Source organism: Plecotus auritus (genome assembly GCF_963455305.1).
Source record: "Plecotus auritus genome assembly, chromosome: 6".
NCBI classification, from domain to species: domain Eukaryota; kingdom Metazoa; phylum Chordata; class Mammalia; order Chiroptera; family Vespertilionidae; genus Plecotus; species Plecotus auritus.
Genome location: NC_137773.1, coordinates 77,547,318 through 77,565,989, shown reverse-complemented (window position 1 = coordinate 77,565,989; position 18,672 = coordinate 77,547,318). Strand labels below are relative to the sequence as shown.

Genomic DNA, 18,672 nt, shown 5'->3' with positions numbered 1-18,672 from the left:
TAAAAATACTATGAATGGCTGTATTCCAACAAATGGAACAACCTGTATGAAATGGACATATTCCTAGAAAAAACAACCTTCCAAAACTCAATCAGGAAGAATCAGAAAACCTGGATAGGCTGATAACTACTGTAGAAATTGAAGCAGTTAATAAAAACAAACAAACCAACAAACAAAAAAAACACCTCCGAGCAAATAAAAGCCTTGGTCCAGATGAATTCACAGGAGAGTTTTACCAAATATCCAAAGAAGTAACACCTATTCGTCTAAAACTATTCCAAAAAATTCAAGAGGAAGAAACATATCCAAACTCTTTCTATCAGGCCAGCAATACCCTAATTCCAAAACTAGATAAAGACACGACAAAAAAAGAGAACTACAGGCCAATATCCCTGATGAACATAAACACCAAAATCCTCAACAAAATTTTAGCAAATCGGATCCAGCAATACATTGAAAAGATCATACATTTATGACCAAGTGAGATTTATTCTGGGAATGCAAGACAATATTAGCAAATCAATAAATATGATACAGCACATAAATAGATTGCAAGATAAAAATGACATGATCATATGAATTGATGCAGAAAAAGCATTCAACAAAATCCAACACCATTTTTTTTCATAAAAACTCTCAGTAAAGTGGGAATAGCGGGATTGTACCTCAACATAATAAAGGCCATATATGACAAACTTATAGCTAACATCATACTCAATGGACAAAAACAAAACCATTTCCTCTATGAACAGGAACAAGACAGGGATGCCTTCTTTCATCACTCTTGTTCAACATAGTTCTGGAAGTCCTGGCCATAGCAATTGGACAAGAAGAAGAAATAAAAGGCAACCAAATTGGAAAGGAGGAAGTAAACCTGTTATTATTCACAGATGACATGATATTGTACATAGAAAACCCTAAATACTCCATCAAAAAAAACAACAACTACTAGATTTAAAAAATGAATTCGGAAATGAAGCAATATGCAAAATTAACACCCAAAAATCCATAGCATTTTTATATATCAACTAGTGGCCCGGTGCACGAAATTCGTGCACATCAAAAGGGGATTAATTAGAGGAAACAATTTAATATTGCTATTTGCCCTTTCTCTATAATAGAAGTGTCAGAGATGAAAGAAAATTAGTAAAATGTATGTGAAAACCTTCCTCCTGTCAGAGTCTGGGGCACACCATGGGACCCAGAGTCAAGTCCCTGCCCACCCACATGCACCTCAAAATCTTGTGAGACACAGACCCGCTCCCCCCCCACCATTTGGGGTAGATACAGACCTGGCTAGTCCCACCCTTGTCAAGCCCCACCAGGCAGGGAACGTAGCCTCAGGTCCCCTGGCCCGGCGCCAGGATGGGGGGCATGGCCTGAGGTCCCCCAGACCAGACCGAGGTGGGGGGCATGTCTTGAGGTCCCCTGTCAAGCCCCACCAGGTGTGGGACATGGCCTGAGATCCCCTGTCAAGCCCCACTGGGTGGGGGGCATGGCCTGAGGTCCCCCGTCCTGGCGCTGGGGCCAGGGGAGCAGCCTGAGGTCCCCTAGCCCAGCACCAGGACGGGAAGTGCACCTTGAGGTCCCCCATCAATCCCCACTGGGTGGGGGGCGTGGCCTGAGGTCCTCTGTCAAGCTCTGCCAGGTGGGGGGCATGGCCTGAGGTCCCCTGGCCTGGCGCTGGGGCGGGGGGAGCAGCCTGAGGTCCCTTAGCCCAGCACCAGGACGGGAAACGCACCTTGAGGTCCCCTGTCAAACCCTGCTGGGTGTGGAAGGTGGCCTGAGGTCCCCTGTCAAACCCCACAGGGGCGGGGGAGGGTGTAGCCTCAGGTCCCTGCTGATTGCTTGTTAAGGCTCCTTATGGGAACTTAGCCTCAGCTGTGGGTGCAGCCATCTTGGTGACAGAGTGATGGTTAATTAGTATATTCCCTCTTTATTAGATAGGATAGTGAACTCTGAGAAAGAGAAAATAAAAAAAAACAATCCCATTTACCATTGCAACAAAAAAACTTAAGATACTTAGGAGTAAACTTAACCAAGAGGATAAAAGACCTGTACTCTGAAAACTATAGGACATTGAAAAAAGAGATAGAGGAAGATAATAAACAAGTGGAAAAATATACTATGTTCATGGGTTGGTAGAATCAACATCATTAAAATGTCCATATTACCCAAAGCAATCTGCAGATTAAATGCAATCCCTATTAAAATACCAAAAGCATATTTCACAGACCTAAAACAAACTCTTCAAAAATTTATATGGAACAAAAAAAGATCCCAAATAGCCACAGCAATGGAAAAAAAGAAGTGCAAAATTGGAGGAATCAGAGAACAAAGTTGGAGGAATCACATTACCAGATACAAGTTATACTACAAAGTCACTGTGCTCAAAACATCCTGGTACTGGCACAAGAACAGGCATATAGATCCATGGAATAGGACAGAGAACCCAGAAATTGACCCAAGCCACTATGCTCAGTTAGTACCAGTATTTGATGAAGGAGGCAAGAGCATACATTGGAGCAGAGGCAGTCTCTTTAATAAATGGTGTTGGGAAAATTGGACAGGTACATGCAAAACAATGAAACCAGACCACCAACTTATACCATACACAAGAATAAATTCAAAATGGATAAAAGACTTAAATATAAGACATGAAACCATAAAAGTCCTAGAAGAAACCTAGGCACCAAAATCTCAGACATCCCTTATAGCAATATGTTTACCAATACTTCTTCTAGGACAATGGAAACTAAGGAGAAAAATAAACAAATGGGACTACATCAAAATAAAATGCTTCTGCACTGCAAAAGAAAGTATCAACAAAATAACAAGAGAGCCCACTACATAGGAGAAAATATTTGCCAATGATATATATGATAAGGAGTTAATCTCCAAAATATATAGGGAACTCATACAACTTAACAAAAGGAAGACCAACAATCCAATTCAAAAATGGGCAAAGGACTTAAATACACACTTCTCCAAAGTGGACATACAGAAAGCCAAGAGACATATGAAAAAAATGCTCAAAGTCACTAATCATCTGATAGATGCAAATCAAAATGATAAGGAGATATCACCTCACCTGACAGAATGGCTACCATCAACAAATTTACAATGACAAGTGCTGTCGAGGTTGTGGAGAGAAGGGAACCCTAGTACACTGCTGGTGGGAATGCAGACTGGTGCAGCCATTGTGGAAACCAGGATGGAGTTTCCTCAAAAAATTAAAAATGGAACTCACATTTGACTCAGTCATCCCACTTCTTGGAATATTCCTAAGAAACCTGAAACATTAATCAGAAAGAATATATGCACCCCTATGTTCATAGCAGCGCAATTTACAATAGCTAAGACTTAGAAACAGCCTACTAGTAAGTGCCCATCAACAGATGAGTGGATAAAAAAGGTATAGTACATTTACACAATGGAATACTCTGTGGCAGTAAACAAACAAACAAAAAAAAAGAACTCTTACCATTTGCAACAGCATCACATGGATGGACCTGGAGAATATTAGTCTGAGCGAAATAAGCCAGTCAGAAAAAGACAAGTATCACATGATCTCACTCATATGTGGAATCTAATGAACCAAAGAAATGATGATCAAATATAGACCCAGAGTCATAGAAGCATGAACAGACTGTTGAACCTTAGAGGGAAAGCAGGGGAGGGTTGGTGGGAAGAGATCAACCAATGAACTTGTATGCATATATGCATGACCCATGAACACAGTGGGGTGTAGATGGCCGGGAGGGAAGGCAGGAGTGGGCTGGAAGAGCTTAATGGAGGAAAAAGGAGAACCTATGTAATACCTTCAACAACAAAGTTATTAAAAAATAAAATAAAATATAATGGTGTTGGTAAAAGAAAATATATTAAGACTTATACACAAGTGTTTGGACACAAAAGTCAAGAAAAATGTCTATTTCATCAGGAATATCTTAGGCTGCTACTGCCCACTGAGCAGACTGAGCAAATAAAGTATGTTTCCAAACACACACACACACACACACACACACACACACACACACACAACATGTCAGCAAGAAAAGACAACTATGAAATTCAGAAAAAAGAGAGGATAATAAAACAAAGAATGTGGGAATAAATTTAATTAGTAAATTGACTAGCTAGCAGATAAAATGCTAATCTGGGCAGTCTACCTTTAGCAGGTAGGCTGGGATAAACCATAGAAACAAGTTTAGTTATTTAGGAGCCTTCAGAGTTTAGCTGTGGGACAGAGAGGAGATTTTCTCTGGCATTGTCTGCAGAGTCTTTACATTAACCTTCCATTTTAGTAAGTACAGGGCTGTACTTTGTCCCTCCTTGGACTTTCTCATTTCCCCTCATTGGATTTTCCAATTTTTCCACAGCTTTGTGTTAGGTCTGATCAAATAATTGAATCAATACTCCCTCCCCTGGGAACTGCCCTTTAGGCCACTTCACAATGGACATTCCACTTGCTTAGACTATATTCCACTTGCTAAGACTATTTATTATCTCTCCCCTCCAGAGTTTCCCAGAATCTGGACCTGCAAAGAGATTCTCCGCCCAGAAAAAGCCCACCTAGAGTCCTTTAAAAAACCTCTGACTTCCTGTGTTTGTGGGGCTGGTGACATTTTGGGACTCAGCCCATCTGGTCTCCAGATGTCTAATCTACACTAATAAAAGAGAAACATGCAAAATGACCATCACTCTGCTACACCCATCAGCCAATCAGGAGTGAGTATGCAAATTAACCCAATGAAGTTGGCAGAGGCTATGGAGCTGGAGCGAGCAGGAGGCTTGGGTTGCCTCTGGTGATGGAGGAAGCCAAGCTTCCCGCCCACGCTGGCCTCTGCTGAAGGAGTGGCTGGGAGCCTGGGGGCAACCCGGGTTCCAGCCTGCCCTGGCCTCCACTCAAGGAGGGGCTTGGAACCTGGGGTGACCCAGGTTCTAGCCCACCATGGCCTCTGCTCAAGGAGGGGCTGGGAACCTGGGAACGGCCCTCAGCCCCTCACCCAGGCTGGCCACACCCCCATGGGGTGAGGGTCCCTGCTGGGGGGCTTGGCCAGCCTGCAAACAGCCATCAGCTCCTCATCCAGGCTGGCCACGCCCCCATGGAGTAAGAGTCCCCGCTGGGGGGGTGGCCAGCCTGCAAACAGCCATCAGCCCCTCATCTAGGCTGTCCAGGCACCCCAGCAGGGAACCCCACCCTGAAGGGTGTGCGGCCAGCCTGAAAACAACCTTCACATAGGCTGGCCATGCCCCCATGGGGTGAGGATCCCCACTGGGGGGCATGGCCAGCCTGCAAACAGCCATCAGCCCCTCACCCAGGCTGGCCAGGCACCCCAGCAGGGACCCTCACCCTATGGGGGCATGGCCGGTGTGCAAACCACCACAGGCCCCTCACCCAGGCTGCCCATGCCCCAAGGGAACCCCCACCCTGATCCGGGACACCCTTCAGGGCAAACCAGTCAGCCCCCACCAATGCACCAGGCCTCAATCTACACTAATAAAAGGGTAATATGATAATTAGACTGGGAGACCTTCCAGGAGACCTTCTGGACGTGCTTCTGGACAAAGCCATGGTGGCGGGGCTGAGGTAGAGGTTGTTAGAGGCCAAGAGGGGAGGGCAGTTGTGGGTGATCAGGCTGGTGGGGGGGCCATTGGGGGTGATCAGGCTGGCGGTGGGGGCAGTTGGGGGTGAGCAGACCAGCAGAGGGGCCAGTTGGGGGCAAGCAGGCCAGTGGGGAGGGCAGTTGGGGGAGAGCATGCTGGCACAGGGGTGGGGCATTTGGGGGCGAGCAGGTTGGCAGGCAGAGTGGTTAGGGGCAATCAGGCAGGCAGGCAGGCAGGTGAGCGGTTAGGAGCCAGCAATACCGGATTGCGAGAGGGATGTCAGACTGCCGGTTTAGGCCCGATCCCTGTAAACCGGCCGTAGGACATCCTTCAAGGGGTTCCAGATTGGAGAGGGTGCAGGCCGGGCTGAGGGACACTTCCCCCCGCTCCCCTCTTCATGCACTGGCTCACTAGTCAATTTATAATCCCTTACCACTTGGGCCTCGTGCATTCCTCCTTTGGTGACCCTAACATTTGGTGCCAAAACCTGAGGGGGTTCCACGGGGATGGGAGCTTCAGTCACCCTGAGTTTGCTACTCAGAGAGCAGTAGGCAGCGGCAACTTGACCTGGGCTTACCTCCGAATCCTACTCTATTGCTGGCCTCGAATATGCTTCCCTTCATTATGGACCCTCTCGAACCAGCCAAGGAGGACTCCGGATCAGGCTTCTCTTCTCCATTGCTGATCCTCCATCCCACACCAGGCAATCTTCTCTAGGTGATTGACATTCCACAATTTCCCCCTTGAGTTTTCTGTCCACTCTCTCTTACTGACTTCTTGAAAGTCTCTCATCTCAAAAGTCCTAGTGCTAGGCCGGAAGACTCCTCAGCCATCTGGCTTTGGGTCCTTCTGGATTGGGGATGCCCAGTCCAGAGGGTCACCTCTCATTTCTCATGGTGATTTGTTTAGCAGCAGGGATGCCTGCCATAAACAGTCACCTTTAGATTTGTGGTCTGTCACTCACTGTTCCTCTCTCATGAGCCATGATATACCCCCACTGCACACTCATGGGGGAGATCATGCCCAACCACTTCATTTTATTTTGTAACATTGTTGGACTATAATATAAACTAGATAATAAGTCTTAATGGTCTGAAATGCACTTTTAATTTTAACACATTGCACAATTTAGATAATTGCTGTCACTGCAATGGAAAATAGTCAGAGTTTCCCTACGTTCAGGCCTTTTTCACCCTCAGTCCCAATCCTTTCTCAGTCCTGCTCTACCCATCAGATCTTTCTCCTTCACACAAAACATCATATCTCTAACACTTCTGATTCTGAATCTACTTTTGACCCAGCAGACCACCAACCTCCACCTCTTACACATCCCCTCCCTCACCTGCAGTAGATTCCCAAAACCCAGACCCTCCTAACCAGCAACTACCTTTTCTCCAAGCCTCTAAGAGCCCAAATCCCAAGAAGCTCCAAAACAGCCTTTTGCCACCTACACTTGCTCTCAGGCCACCCAAAGAGCACCCTCCTCAACCGCCTCTTATAGTCCCTTGCCCAGTGGTCGGCAAACTGTGGCTCATGAGCCACATGTGACTCTTTGGCCCCTTGAGTGTGGCTCTTCCACAAAATACCACTGCCTGGGCGAGTCTATTTTGAAGAAGTGGTGTTAGAAGAAGTTTAAGTTTAAAAAATTTGGCTCTCAAAAGAAATTTTAATCGTTGTACTGTTGACATTTGGCTCTGTTGACTAATGAGTTTGCTGACCACTGCCCTTGCCAATTCTCCCCCTGAGGGAGGTGGCAAGAACTGAGGGCATTATGGTCAATTATGACCAACTTAATAAAATCACTCAAGGCCCTGATGAAAACCCAGCTCTCTTTCTCTTCCTCCTCGTGGAGGTCTTACCACCTTAGACTCCATCTCCCCAGAGGGAGCCCTTCTTCTAAACACCCATTTAATATCCCTATCAGCCCCCAACATATGCCACAAACTTCAAAAAGTAGACCCAGGTCCACAAACCCCTCAAAAAGACCTCATGAACCTGGCCTTTAATGTCTCTAATAATAGAGAGGAGGATTCCCAAATCCAAAAACAAAGGTGAGATCAGTCCTAGGCTGAGGCTCAAAAGGAAGCCTTTCAGCTCCTAGCCACCTCTCTCATGAACTCCAAAAGAAGTGCCAGTCCTCCAACTGAGGCTGAGTAAGGGGCTAAGCCTTCTCCAGGCCCATGCTTCAAATGCAACAAGGAAGGACACTGGACCAAGTCCTGTTCAAACCCGAGACCCCTGCCCAAGGTGTGAAAGGGAAGGCCATTGGAAATCAGATTGCAGTCTGGCCCCTCCAAGTCATACCTCAGCAAGGCTGCCCTCTGGATCTGGTATGGAATTCCAACACCTCCTGGAACTGGCCTCTGAAGACTGAAGCTTCCCAGGCCCTGATAAGGCCCCACAGACTTACATCACCAGGACAGAGCCTTGGGTAATGATTGTGGTGGCAGGTAAGCCAATCTCCTTTTTAATTGACACTGGGGCCACTTATTCTGCCCTCTCCAAATTTGCTGGGACCCTTGTCCTCTCCTCAGTCTCTATTATGGGGGTTGACAGACTAGTCTCACAGCAATTAGCCACCTCACCTCTATACTGTATCTTACTAAATACCTCCATTCACTCTTTTTTCGTTCTACCTCAGTGCCCAACCAGAGCTACTGTGCATCCCCTCATAAAGCCCAGCTGTCCCAAACCACAGTCACCTATCTCACTTTCACTCTCTCACCCCACAAGGCTGAGCCATTCCTTGGACTGTCAACACCTTATCTCCTGCATGACTGTCCTCTCCTCTGAACAAGAAATATTCTCCTTTCTCAGGCTTGCTGGGTACTCTCGCCTCTGAGTTCCCAACTTCAGTTTTCTCGCAAAACTCCTTTATGAAATGACATGGCGAAGGGACCCCCTCACTGAGCCTTTAGATCCCAAGGCCAGCATTCTCACCCCCTTAACACTCTGAAAACTGCTCTCACCTCAGTGCCTTCTCAAACCTCCACCACCTCCCCGCTTTCCCCCCCCAAAAAACAACAACTTTGTTTACTGCAAAACTATGAACACTTACTTAATAGTCAGGCTACCATCAGAAGCTGAACTCATTATCACCCAAACCTTAGCATGTTATCTCTAAGGAAAAATGTGGCAGTTTTAAATCCAAGTGGCTAGAGGCCTGGAAACAGGCTGCTGGCCCGTTCCCTCCTCCCCTGCCTTTTCTCCAGCCTCATATGCCTATACATAAATTTCCAGAGTCTTTGGTAACCTAAAGGCCTTGCTGGGTTAAATGATAAACATCTAAATATTTTAAAATAGTACAAAATACTGAAACACTGATTGCTAGACATGTTTTAATTCACCTGCTCTTAGTTTTTATTATAGAACTTCTCTTGTACTTTGTTGAATGTATATTTTCTTGAAAGTACGAGTGTGTTTAAAGTTTGTTCATAAATATTAATCTAAAAAATGCTGACTATTTACTTTTTGGTAATCATTGGAAAATTAAGGTTTCTAAGAGTTAAGAATTCTAATTAAACTAGAGGCCTGGTACATGAAAATTTGTGCACTGGAGCAGGGGAGTCCCTTATCCCAGCCTGCCCCCGCTCACAGTCCGGGAGCCCTCAGGGGCAGAAGGCAACCTGGCAATCAGGGGAAGGTGATACCTCATCATACCTCTGCTGCTGCCACTGCTGGCAGCGCAAGCCTCAGCCAGCCCTGGTTACCTGGGCTTCAGGTGGCCCTGTGCAGCTGGGCAGCTGCCATCCAAGGTTTGCCTGTGCCTTGGGCTGACCCTGGGCAGTTGGGCAGCTGCCATCTGAGGCTTGCCTGCACCTCGAGCCAGCCCTGGGCAGCTGGGGGGCTGAGAGGACTGGGGAACTCCAGAGGCAGGCGGGGCTGAGGGTACTGGGCGCCACCATCTTGTGGCTGTGGGCACTGCCATCTTTGAGGGCGGGGCAGTCAACTAGCATATTCCCTTCTTATTGGCTGTGGGCATTGCCATCTTTGAGGGTAGGGGAGTCAATTAGCATATTTTCTCCTTATTGGCTGTGGGCACTGCCATCTTTGCGATGGCATGAGGATCAATTAGCATATTCCCTCTTTATTAGATAAGATTGGAAAGAAATTGTATGGTTTTGATAATAGAAGGTATGAGGCATGGACATGCATTTTGAAGGAGAAAGAAAGTGAGTTAAAGTTATAAGAATGTTTGTGAACATTGTAAGAAGGTTTGTGAAAAGTTGAAAGAAGGTTTGTGAATATTATAGAAGACTTATAGGTAGAAATGTTAAAAGGAAGTTATATAAGTAAGCCAGGACAAGCAGAATAGGGAAACTGAGATAGTATAACAGCAATTAGCAGCCATCTAGAAAATCCAGATGCCAAGCAGTTTGCAGAGTAAATGATTGGACAATAAACCTCATTTTGGTATATTAGAGTACAGCCCTCCAAACTAATGTCTTTTTCCTTCCACCAGACCATTTATCTTAATTCTTGTTCTTCTAGTTTTTGCCCCAGTAATATTAAAATTTATAAAATAATTTGTCTCCACCAGGTTACAAGCCATACTTGTACTCAGGAAATACCACCCCTAGATACCATCCTAACCTCCTTTTGTGCCCAGGCCTCATGGTTCTTTTGATCCCCCAGAGCAAGGATGATGGACAGGTACAGGTATAGAAACTCACTGGGCCAGAAAGCTCTGGATGCTAGCAAGGGGCAAAACTGGGAAAACAAGAACCTCACACCCAGGGTAACCTATCCTCCCCTAGCAAATAACTAGTCAGGCAACTAAGGCCCCAGATATTATTCTCCCTAAAGATAACATCTACGCCTCAATTGTATTTCAGTTCCAAGCCCAGAAAAGCACAGAACTGGACAAGTGATGTGTGGCAGCCTCAGGACCAGCTTTTACCACCCAAGTCACTCAACAGGACCGTTTTTTAGCCTTCACCAACCAATCCCTTATGGAAATCATGCTGCTGCAACCCCTTGTTCAGCCCACTACTATCAAAGTCCATTCCCCTGTGATCTTGACATCACCTCTCACAGCAGGAGATAACTATGGAAGATGTGATCTTTGTCCCTATTCCATAAAACAAAAAGGCTGGAATGTTAGGTCTGATCAAATAATTGAATCAATACCCCCTCCCCTGGGAAATGACCTTTAGGCCACTTCACATTGGACATTCCACTTGCTTAGACCACACTCCACTTGCTAAGACTATTATCTCTGCCTCCCCCGGAGTTTCCCAGAATCCCAACCTGCACAGAGAATTCTCCTCCCAGAAAAGCCCACCTAGAGTCCTTTGTAAACCTCTGACTCCTGTCTTTGGGGGCCAGTGCCATTTTGGGCTCAGCTCATCTGGTCTCCAAATGACCTAATCTATACTAATAAAAAGGTAATGTGCTAATTAGACTAGGAGACTTTCTGGGAGACCTTCTGGATGTCCTTCCAGACAAAGCCATGGTGGCAGGGCTGAGACAGAGGTGGTTAGGGGCAATCAGGCCAGGAGGGCATGGCAGTTGGGGGTGATCAGGCTGGGGGGGCAGTTGGGGGGAGGAGGCTGGCAGGGGGGCAGTTGGGGCAAGCAGGTCGGCAGGGGTGGGGAGTTGGGGGCGAGCAGGCCAACTGGTGGGGGCAGTTGGGGGCAATCAGGCTGCAAGCAGAGTGGTTAGGGACTATCAGGCAGGCAGGCAGGTGAGTGGTTAGGAGCCAGTGGTCCCGGATTGTGAGAGGGATGACCAACTGCTGGTTTAGGTCCGAGGGATCTAAACCGGCAGTCAGAAATCCCCTGAGGGGTCCCAGATTGGAGCAGGTGCAAGCAGGGCTGAGGGACACCCCCGGCCCCCTATGCACGAATTTTGTGCACCAGGCCACTAGTCAATTTATAATGTTACCACTTTGGCTTCATGCATTCCTCCTTTGGCAACCCTAACACTGGATATACAACTATATGCTACAGAACAAAATTTGATCAGGACATTCTTCATTTATTCACCTTATTTAATGATTCTGTAGGAACATTCATTTACCTACATATTAGATGAATAGGAGGGGTAAATATATGAGACTATCATAGGCATTATGAGAAAAATTTGGCCCTATCCAGTTTTCTATATGCTCTACTATTAATTAGAGGAGTATACTAAAGATTGATTTAGATAACTTTATTTTGCTACATGGTTTTCTTTTTATAATTGATTGCTCATTTCATCTTGCTTACAAATATTTACCCAGGTATAAAAGATGTACTAGCCATTGTATGGATTTTGTCTTGTTGACCAATAAATACTTGAAAACTATTTATTTATTTAAGAGTATGTTAGTCATTGATTTATTGAGTTTCTAAAGTTTGTTGTTTCATTTATTTAGGACAATCACAGAAATTGTGTATCACATATTTCAGTTTATTAACTTTGGGCCAGAGTAAAACCCAGATACACAAAGAGGTAAAATCTGGTGTCTTAGATTCTTGCTGATAAATAACTACATTTGGCTATGAATAAAATGTGAGCAACTAAAGGGGTTACTTAAGTACTTAAAAAACCACCTGTCTGTATTCAAAACACATTTTCATATGATAAAAACAGGAAATCTATTTGATTAGTTGAGAAGCGTATTGACAAAGGTTTACATAAGGAGATACAAATCTTTGTTAAGAATCCATTATCTATATTCAATTGGTGCAACATGTAGGAAAAAGGTAATCTGGGAGAAGTTAAAAAATCATGTAATGGTTTGTATGGTTTCCTGAGAAAATAGTTGAGCTCTGATTTTTACAATTAGTTCTTGTCCCTTTATTTTTTGATATTTGGGGGGTTTATCTGGGGATCCAGAAAATATTAGCCATTAGATAATTTTTCAGGGAGTACTCAAAGCATGTAGAGGCTTCCTCTTAATATCTTAGGAGGTTTGGGGACCAGGTAAATCTAACAGATGGAATAAAATAGCAAGCATTTTAAATATTAGAGAAAGGTAAATTAGGAAATTGAGAGTTAACAAAAAAGAGAAAAAGGAACCCTAGTACACTAATGGTGGGAATGCAGAATGGTACAGCCCCTGTAGAAAAGAGTATAGAATTCTCTAAAACAATTTAAAAAAATTGAACTCCTATTTTACCCAGGGATCCCACTTATAAGAATATATCTTAAGAATCCTGAAACGTTCATCAGAATAAATATATGTACCCTTATGTTCACAGCAGAGCTTTTTACAAGAGCTAAAATCTGGAAAGAGCCCAAGTGTCCATCAGTAGATAAGTATATAAAAAAGCTGTGGTACATTTACACCATGGAATATTATGCAGTTTAAGGAAGATGGATCTCTTATTCTTTGAGACAGCCTGGAGGGACCATGAGAGCATTATGCTAAGTGAAATAATGCAGTGAGAGAAAGTTGTAAGTTCTTATCAGAGATGGACAAATGTAGGTTTATAGTCAATTGTATGGAAAATAACACAATAATTAATAAATAATAAATAATTAAACTCTGTTTTGCATACTCACAACTGTAAACTGACTTTTGCACAATCCTATAGTATATATAGTAATAATATACAGACTAAAAGTTACTATCTTTATAAAGACTAGAGCTGTTAATAAGGCATGACTGGCATGAATAGTAATCAGAAAATTTCCCAGGTTTCCAGTCTGCTTCCTAGTTGCCAACTATTGAAGAAACTAAAATTAGAGGAATGGCAAAGAAGAAATTTAATTTCTATGTTTGCATTCCCTGTGTGACAAAGCAGAGTACAAATGGGAAGGATGGATAGAACTGAGACAGCAAATTAAAAAAACACAAATACACATTATACATTAGCTGTACCTTTGCTCAGAAAACACAAAGAGACTAGTTCTGTGAACAATTAAACACTATTTAAAATCATGAAAGGTAGTATATTCTAGGAATTAGAATATTTTGATAGTTGTTTAATGGTCAATATTTTATGATCCCAAATAATAAAAATTCTTAGGGATTATGTCAATGATCTGTGACACATTCTGTAAGATTTCCATATCCAGGAGACTAAAAATTAGTACATGGGAAATTGGACTTCTTTTGTGTAAATTGTTGCTTTTCTTTCTTCAATGCAGTGGAACATTTTGCTGTTCTTCCTTAGATGAAATTGGAATATCCTGCTCTTCTTCCTTAGGTAAGGTCTTGACATTTTGCTCTTCTTACTCATGTGAAGGTGCCACATTCTGTTCTTCACTGTTATCTGTTCTTTTGTGGGTCAGAAAACCCAAAATTAACAAGCATAATAAAAGAATAAAACGAATCAACCAAAGTAGTCCCAGGTAATTGGTCTTTTGCCTCACTGTTCTCCCAGGGGGTGGCCCACTATCAATACTACCTCCATGGCCTCTTTTCCGGCAGAAGGGAGGGTCCCACGCATAGTTGCAATGGCAGTGCTGTCTGTTGTTGCAGACTCCTTTCCGATTGCAGGTCTTAGGTGCACAATCATTTACCAGAAGTGACCTATGGACACACTTTCTTTGGATGCAGACATGTTCTGCCCCACACTCTGTCCCATCTTTCACATCACCAATGTCAGGTATGGTCATCCCGAAGTGGTAGTCGGTACCCCAGCAGGTGACACCATTGAAGTGAGTCCAATGCACAGTAGAATGATCCCTTAGAAGGGGAATTTGTATCACATTATCACACTGAACCCTCCCACACAAGGTATCTGAGATGTTACATTTTACATATGTAGCGTTCATTAGACCACAGTTCCCAAAACGGTCACCTCGGGTGTTCATTTCTGTGTAGCAACTCTGATTTGCACTCTTGGCCTCTTTGCCAAAAATGTTCCTACACTGCTCTTCACGGTTATTGCATCTCTTTTCATAGCAGTAGCCACCGCCCTTGCATGACACCCCATTCTGCACATACACATCCTCTGGACAATGGTAGGATGTCCCATTGCACCACTCTGGGAGATCACATTCATTTTCCTTTTGTCTACAAACTTCGCCTGTTGGCAGGATCTGGCAGTCTTTGCAACAACCCCCGAAAGCACAAGCAGCCCCAGGCCTGAGTGTGCAGTCTGACTCACAGCAGGGATCATCCATACACAAATGTAAAGCACCACAGTCACACTCTTCTCCTTCTTCAACCACACTGTTCCCACACTGTGCAAGTGTGAAGATGTTCTCTGTATCTGATGAAATGTACAAACAATTTCGACTTGCAATGTTGTTTATGAAGCTAGCATAGCTGCAGTTGCTGAATCTAGTTGCATTTGATCTTACTGGAAACATTATGCACTTTTTATGTCCACATGTACAAGTTTTGTCATCATGATTCATACCAAAATTATGACCAATCTCATGGGTAAAAGTGTGGGCAACAGCATACAAATTATTGTCCATTAAACTTCCCACTCCACAATTATGAAAAGAGTCACATACTGTTCCAATAAAGGCTAGGCCAACTAAAATACCAAAGCCATGCTTTACCAAAAGATGTGCAACATCATGGGGAATGCGCTCATTAAAGCTATTTTTTTTCCAATTGCAAAATGTGCCCAAGACATTACCTATAGAACCTATTTTAAAAGGGTTTTTTTCAGTCCAGACCTCAATTCCCATTAAAACCACATCAACATCTAAAGAATGCAAAAAATATTCTACGTCATTGACAATAAAGCATACTTCATAGTGCACAGCTGTGGTGTTGCTTTCGTGATGAAGATAGCGATTGTGGTCCACCACTACTGCCAGTTCAAGAATCCGGTTGTGTGTCCACCAGCCTTCATACCCACTCTGCAGCAAAGTGAAGTTAACACTCTCATGAAACTTTAGTTGTTGTGCTATTTCTTCATCTGTTACTCCACATCTCATGGGTGGCAACTGTGTCTCCTCACTTTCCATCTTATATATGAAATGTTCAAATGTGGTAGAAAGTCTCTTGGGCTCTATTTCATAAACCATGTCATTTGTCTGTAATATTCCTTGAAAACCCCCCAAACAGGTACTGAGGGCAACAATGGATTCTGGGTCCCCCTCCACATAACCACGATAGTAGCAGTCATTCTTTACAAAGGGCTGGTCCTCAAGGAGAGCACCCTGGTCTGAGTAGGTAAACACCCGGAAGTGTCTGGATAGAAAATGCCTGTTGACCTTCATGTGGATGATCTGATTCTGGCCCCCAAAATTCATTCTGTAAGAGAGCCAATCTCCAGTCTTCATGCCTGTTACCTTCAAGGGAATCACCACTTCTGGGGGACCATGGCGTTGCGAGTGCACAACCTGGGACCATCTATATGGGAACAGTATCACCCCCAGCCAGAGTGGCAGGAAAGTGTTCCTCACACACACCAGGGCCTTACTCACAGCCATTATGGTGCCACCCTACACAGACACTGGTGAGAGCAAAATAGGACGGGCAGGAAGCATCACTGTTTTCTCTGAGCTGGGTGTTCAGCATGGACTTTGAATCTGTTCTCTGGCAGGCTCTTACTAGCATAGTAGCACACTGGAAGATAAAATAAAAAGCAGGGTAGATACAGTGTTTGGGGTTATGAGCAGGCCAAGGTGGAGGGGGAAGAAATAGACAAGAGTTAAAATGGATTAGTGTTTGACTCAAGACAAGTCTCAGAATACTTCACGCATTTGTCCTTAAGAAATTTTAAGGCATCACAGTCCATGTGGCTGAGTTGGTTGACTATTGTCCCTTGCACCAAACGGTCACTGGTTCAATTCCTTGTCGGGGATCATACCCAGGTTGTGAGTTCGTTCCCAGTAGGGGGCATGCAAGAGGCAGCCAGTCACTGTTTCTCTCTCATAGATGTTTCTATCTCTTTCTCTCTCTTCATTCCTATCTCTCTTAAAGTCAATAAAAACATATTTAAAAAAAAATTGTAAGGCCGTGTGAGATTGTGTGTGTACAAGAAAATGGTGATTGGTCATAGATTGACACCTTTTGAACCTGGTTGAATGAGACTTAGTGATTAATGATACTATGGTTTAACTGAATGAACATGTGTGAATATTTTCACAATAAATATATAAAACAAAGGAAAGTGGACTTATATCAAATGTTTGAGAGAGAGTTTCTATTTATACCTGTGGACTTGATATAAATATTAATATTTTCAATTTTATTTGTATTATTTTTTGAAATATTTTTTATTTTTCAGTTATAGCTTCCATACAATACTCAATATTAGTTTCAGGAGTGCCCCCAATGATTAGACCTTATATAAAATACTAAGTTATTATCCTGATAAATCTTATACCAATCTAACAAAATACATACATAATGAAAATATTATTGACTATATTCCCTATGCTGTATTTTACATCTCCATGACTATTCTGTTACTACCAATTAGTACTTCTGAATCCCTTCAACTTTTTTACCACACTCCCCAACCCTCCTCTGATCTGATAACCACCAAAATGTTCTCTATACCTATGAGTTTGTTTCTTTTCTGCTTATTTCTTTATTTTGTGGGTGTGTTTTTTTTTCCGAGGGGGTGGTGGATTCATTTGTTGATAGCTATGTATTTATTGACATTTTATTGTTCATATTTTTAATCCCTTCTTGTTCTCCTTCTTCTTCTTCTTCTTCCCCCCTCCTCCTCCTCCTCTTCTTCCTCTTCCTCCTCATCCTCTTCCTCCTCCTCCTTTCCCCCTTTAACATGTCATGTAATACTGCTTTGGTGGTGATGAACTCTTTTAACTCTTTATTTTCCTGGAAGCTGTTTATATGTCCTTCAATTCTAAATGATATCATTGCTGGGCAGAGTAATCTTGATTGCAGGTTTTTGCTTTTCATCACTCTAAATATTTCTTGTCATTCCTTTGGCATGTGAAGTTTCTGTTGAGAAATCAGCAGAGAGTCTTATGGGAGCTCCCTTGTAGGTAGATAACTGCTTTTCTCTTGCTGCTTTTAAGATTCTTATGTCTTTAACCTTTTGAATTTTAATTATGATGTGTCTTGGTGTGGGATTCTCTGGGTTCATCTTAGTTGGAACTCTCTGCACTTCTTGGATTTGTATTCTATTTCCTTCACCCAGTTAGGGAAGTTTTATCTGCCACACATGTATGTGGGGCCAGCCTGTGCAGTGTCTCTGCCCCTCCTACCAGTGTCAGCGGCTTCCTTATATCCTTAGTGGTAGGATTTCTGTTAAGCTATATTTCATGTGGATTAGGATGATTGTTTTTATTTTGTTTAGTTGTATTTCTAATGTGTTTGTAGAGAATGAAGAGTACAGTAAAACATTTATATAACTGTATAAGAATAAGTTCTGAGTTTTACACTCACATCTGTAAACCTATTTTTGCCCACCCCTGTATATTAGAGACAATAATAATAATAATAATATATGGAAGTAGTTTAAAATATTTTTCTTGTGCAATGTGACCAAATAATTTATTATTTAAGATTGAAAGGAAATCCAATTCTACAAATAAGGAATTGAAGCCAAGAATTTACATCAAGATGGCAGCATCAGCAAATGCAATACAGTAAACCCTCAATTTTGCAGACCTTGATTTAAAGGATTTTGAATTTAACAGACAAAATTTCTGGTCCCTGTGTCATATGTGAAAATTAACATCTTGTTAATTTTAACTGCTTTAAACCAAGATTTGCTTATAATTAAACCAATAGGTTAAGACTTTGTTATTAATTCACTGTTATTTTTAACAAATTTTAGTGAATAGGCCATATGTTGGGAAAAAACACTAGTAATTTCATCAATAGAAATGAATATTACATATCAACAGTTATAGTCTACATATTTAAATCCAAGAGTCATTGCTTGTAAACAGTGTTTGGCTAATGATTAGCACATGATCACACCACATTACATGTTGTAATTGGTTCTATTGGCACTTGGACTGACTTTATGCAGTAGTTTTAACATATACCAGCCGATATTCCAATGTGAACTAAGCCATGCCTCAGCTGTGTGCATTTGTTAACCCATGGTGACTGGTGAATGCATGCATTTACTAGACCTATTCAGTATAAATTTACAATTACAGTAATACAGTAAGAAAACTTTATTGTGGAATTAAACTTTTCATACATACTTTATTTTAATTACACAAACATGTCTA

The 18,672-nt window shown here is 42.8% G+C and overlaps 1 protein-coding gene across 1 annotated transcript in view; it reads right to left on the bottom strand.

Annotated features, from left to right (window-relative positions):
• LOC308251680 (disintegrin and metalloproteinase domain-containing protein 20-like) overlaps positions 1-15,999 on the bottom strand; it is a gene marked incomplete at both ends in the record, with an annotated part of 37,184 nt that extends 21,185 nt beyond the window's left edge. Inside the window, 2 exon segments of the mRNA XM_080675406.1 lie at positions 13,795-15,954; positions 15,958-15,999. Coding sequence (XP_080531532.1) covers positions 13,795-15,954; positions 15,958-15,999 — 2,202 coding nt within the window.
• Positions 16,000-18,672: the final 2,673 nt, after the last annotated feature.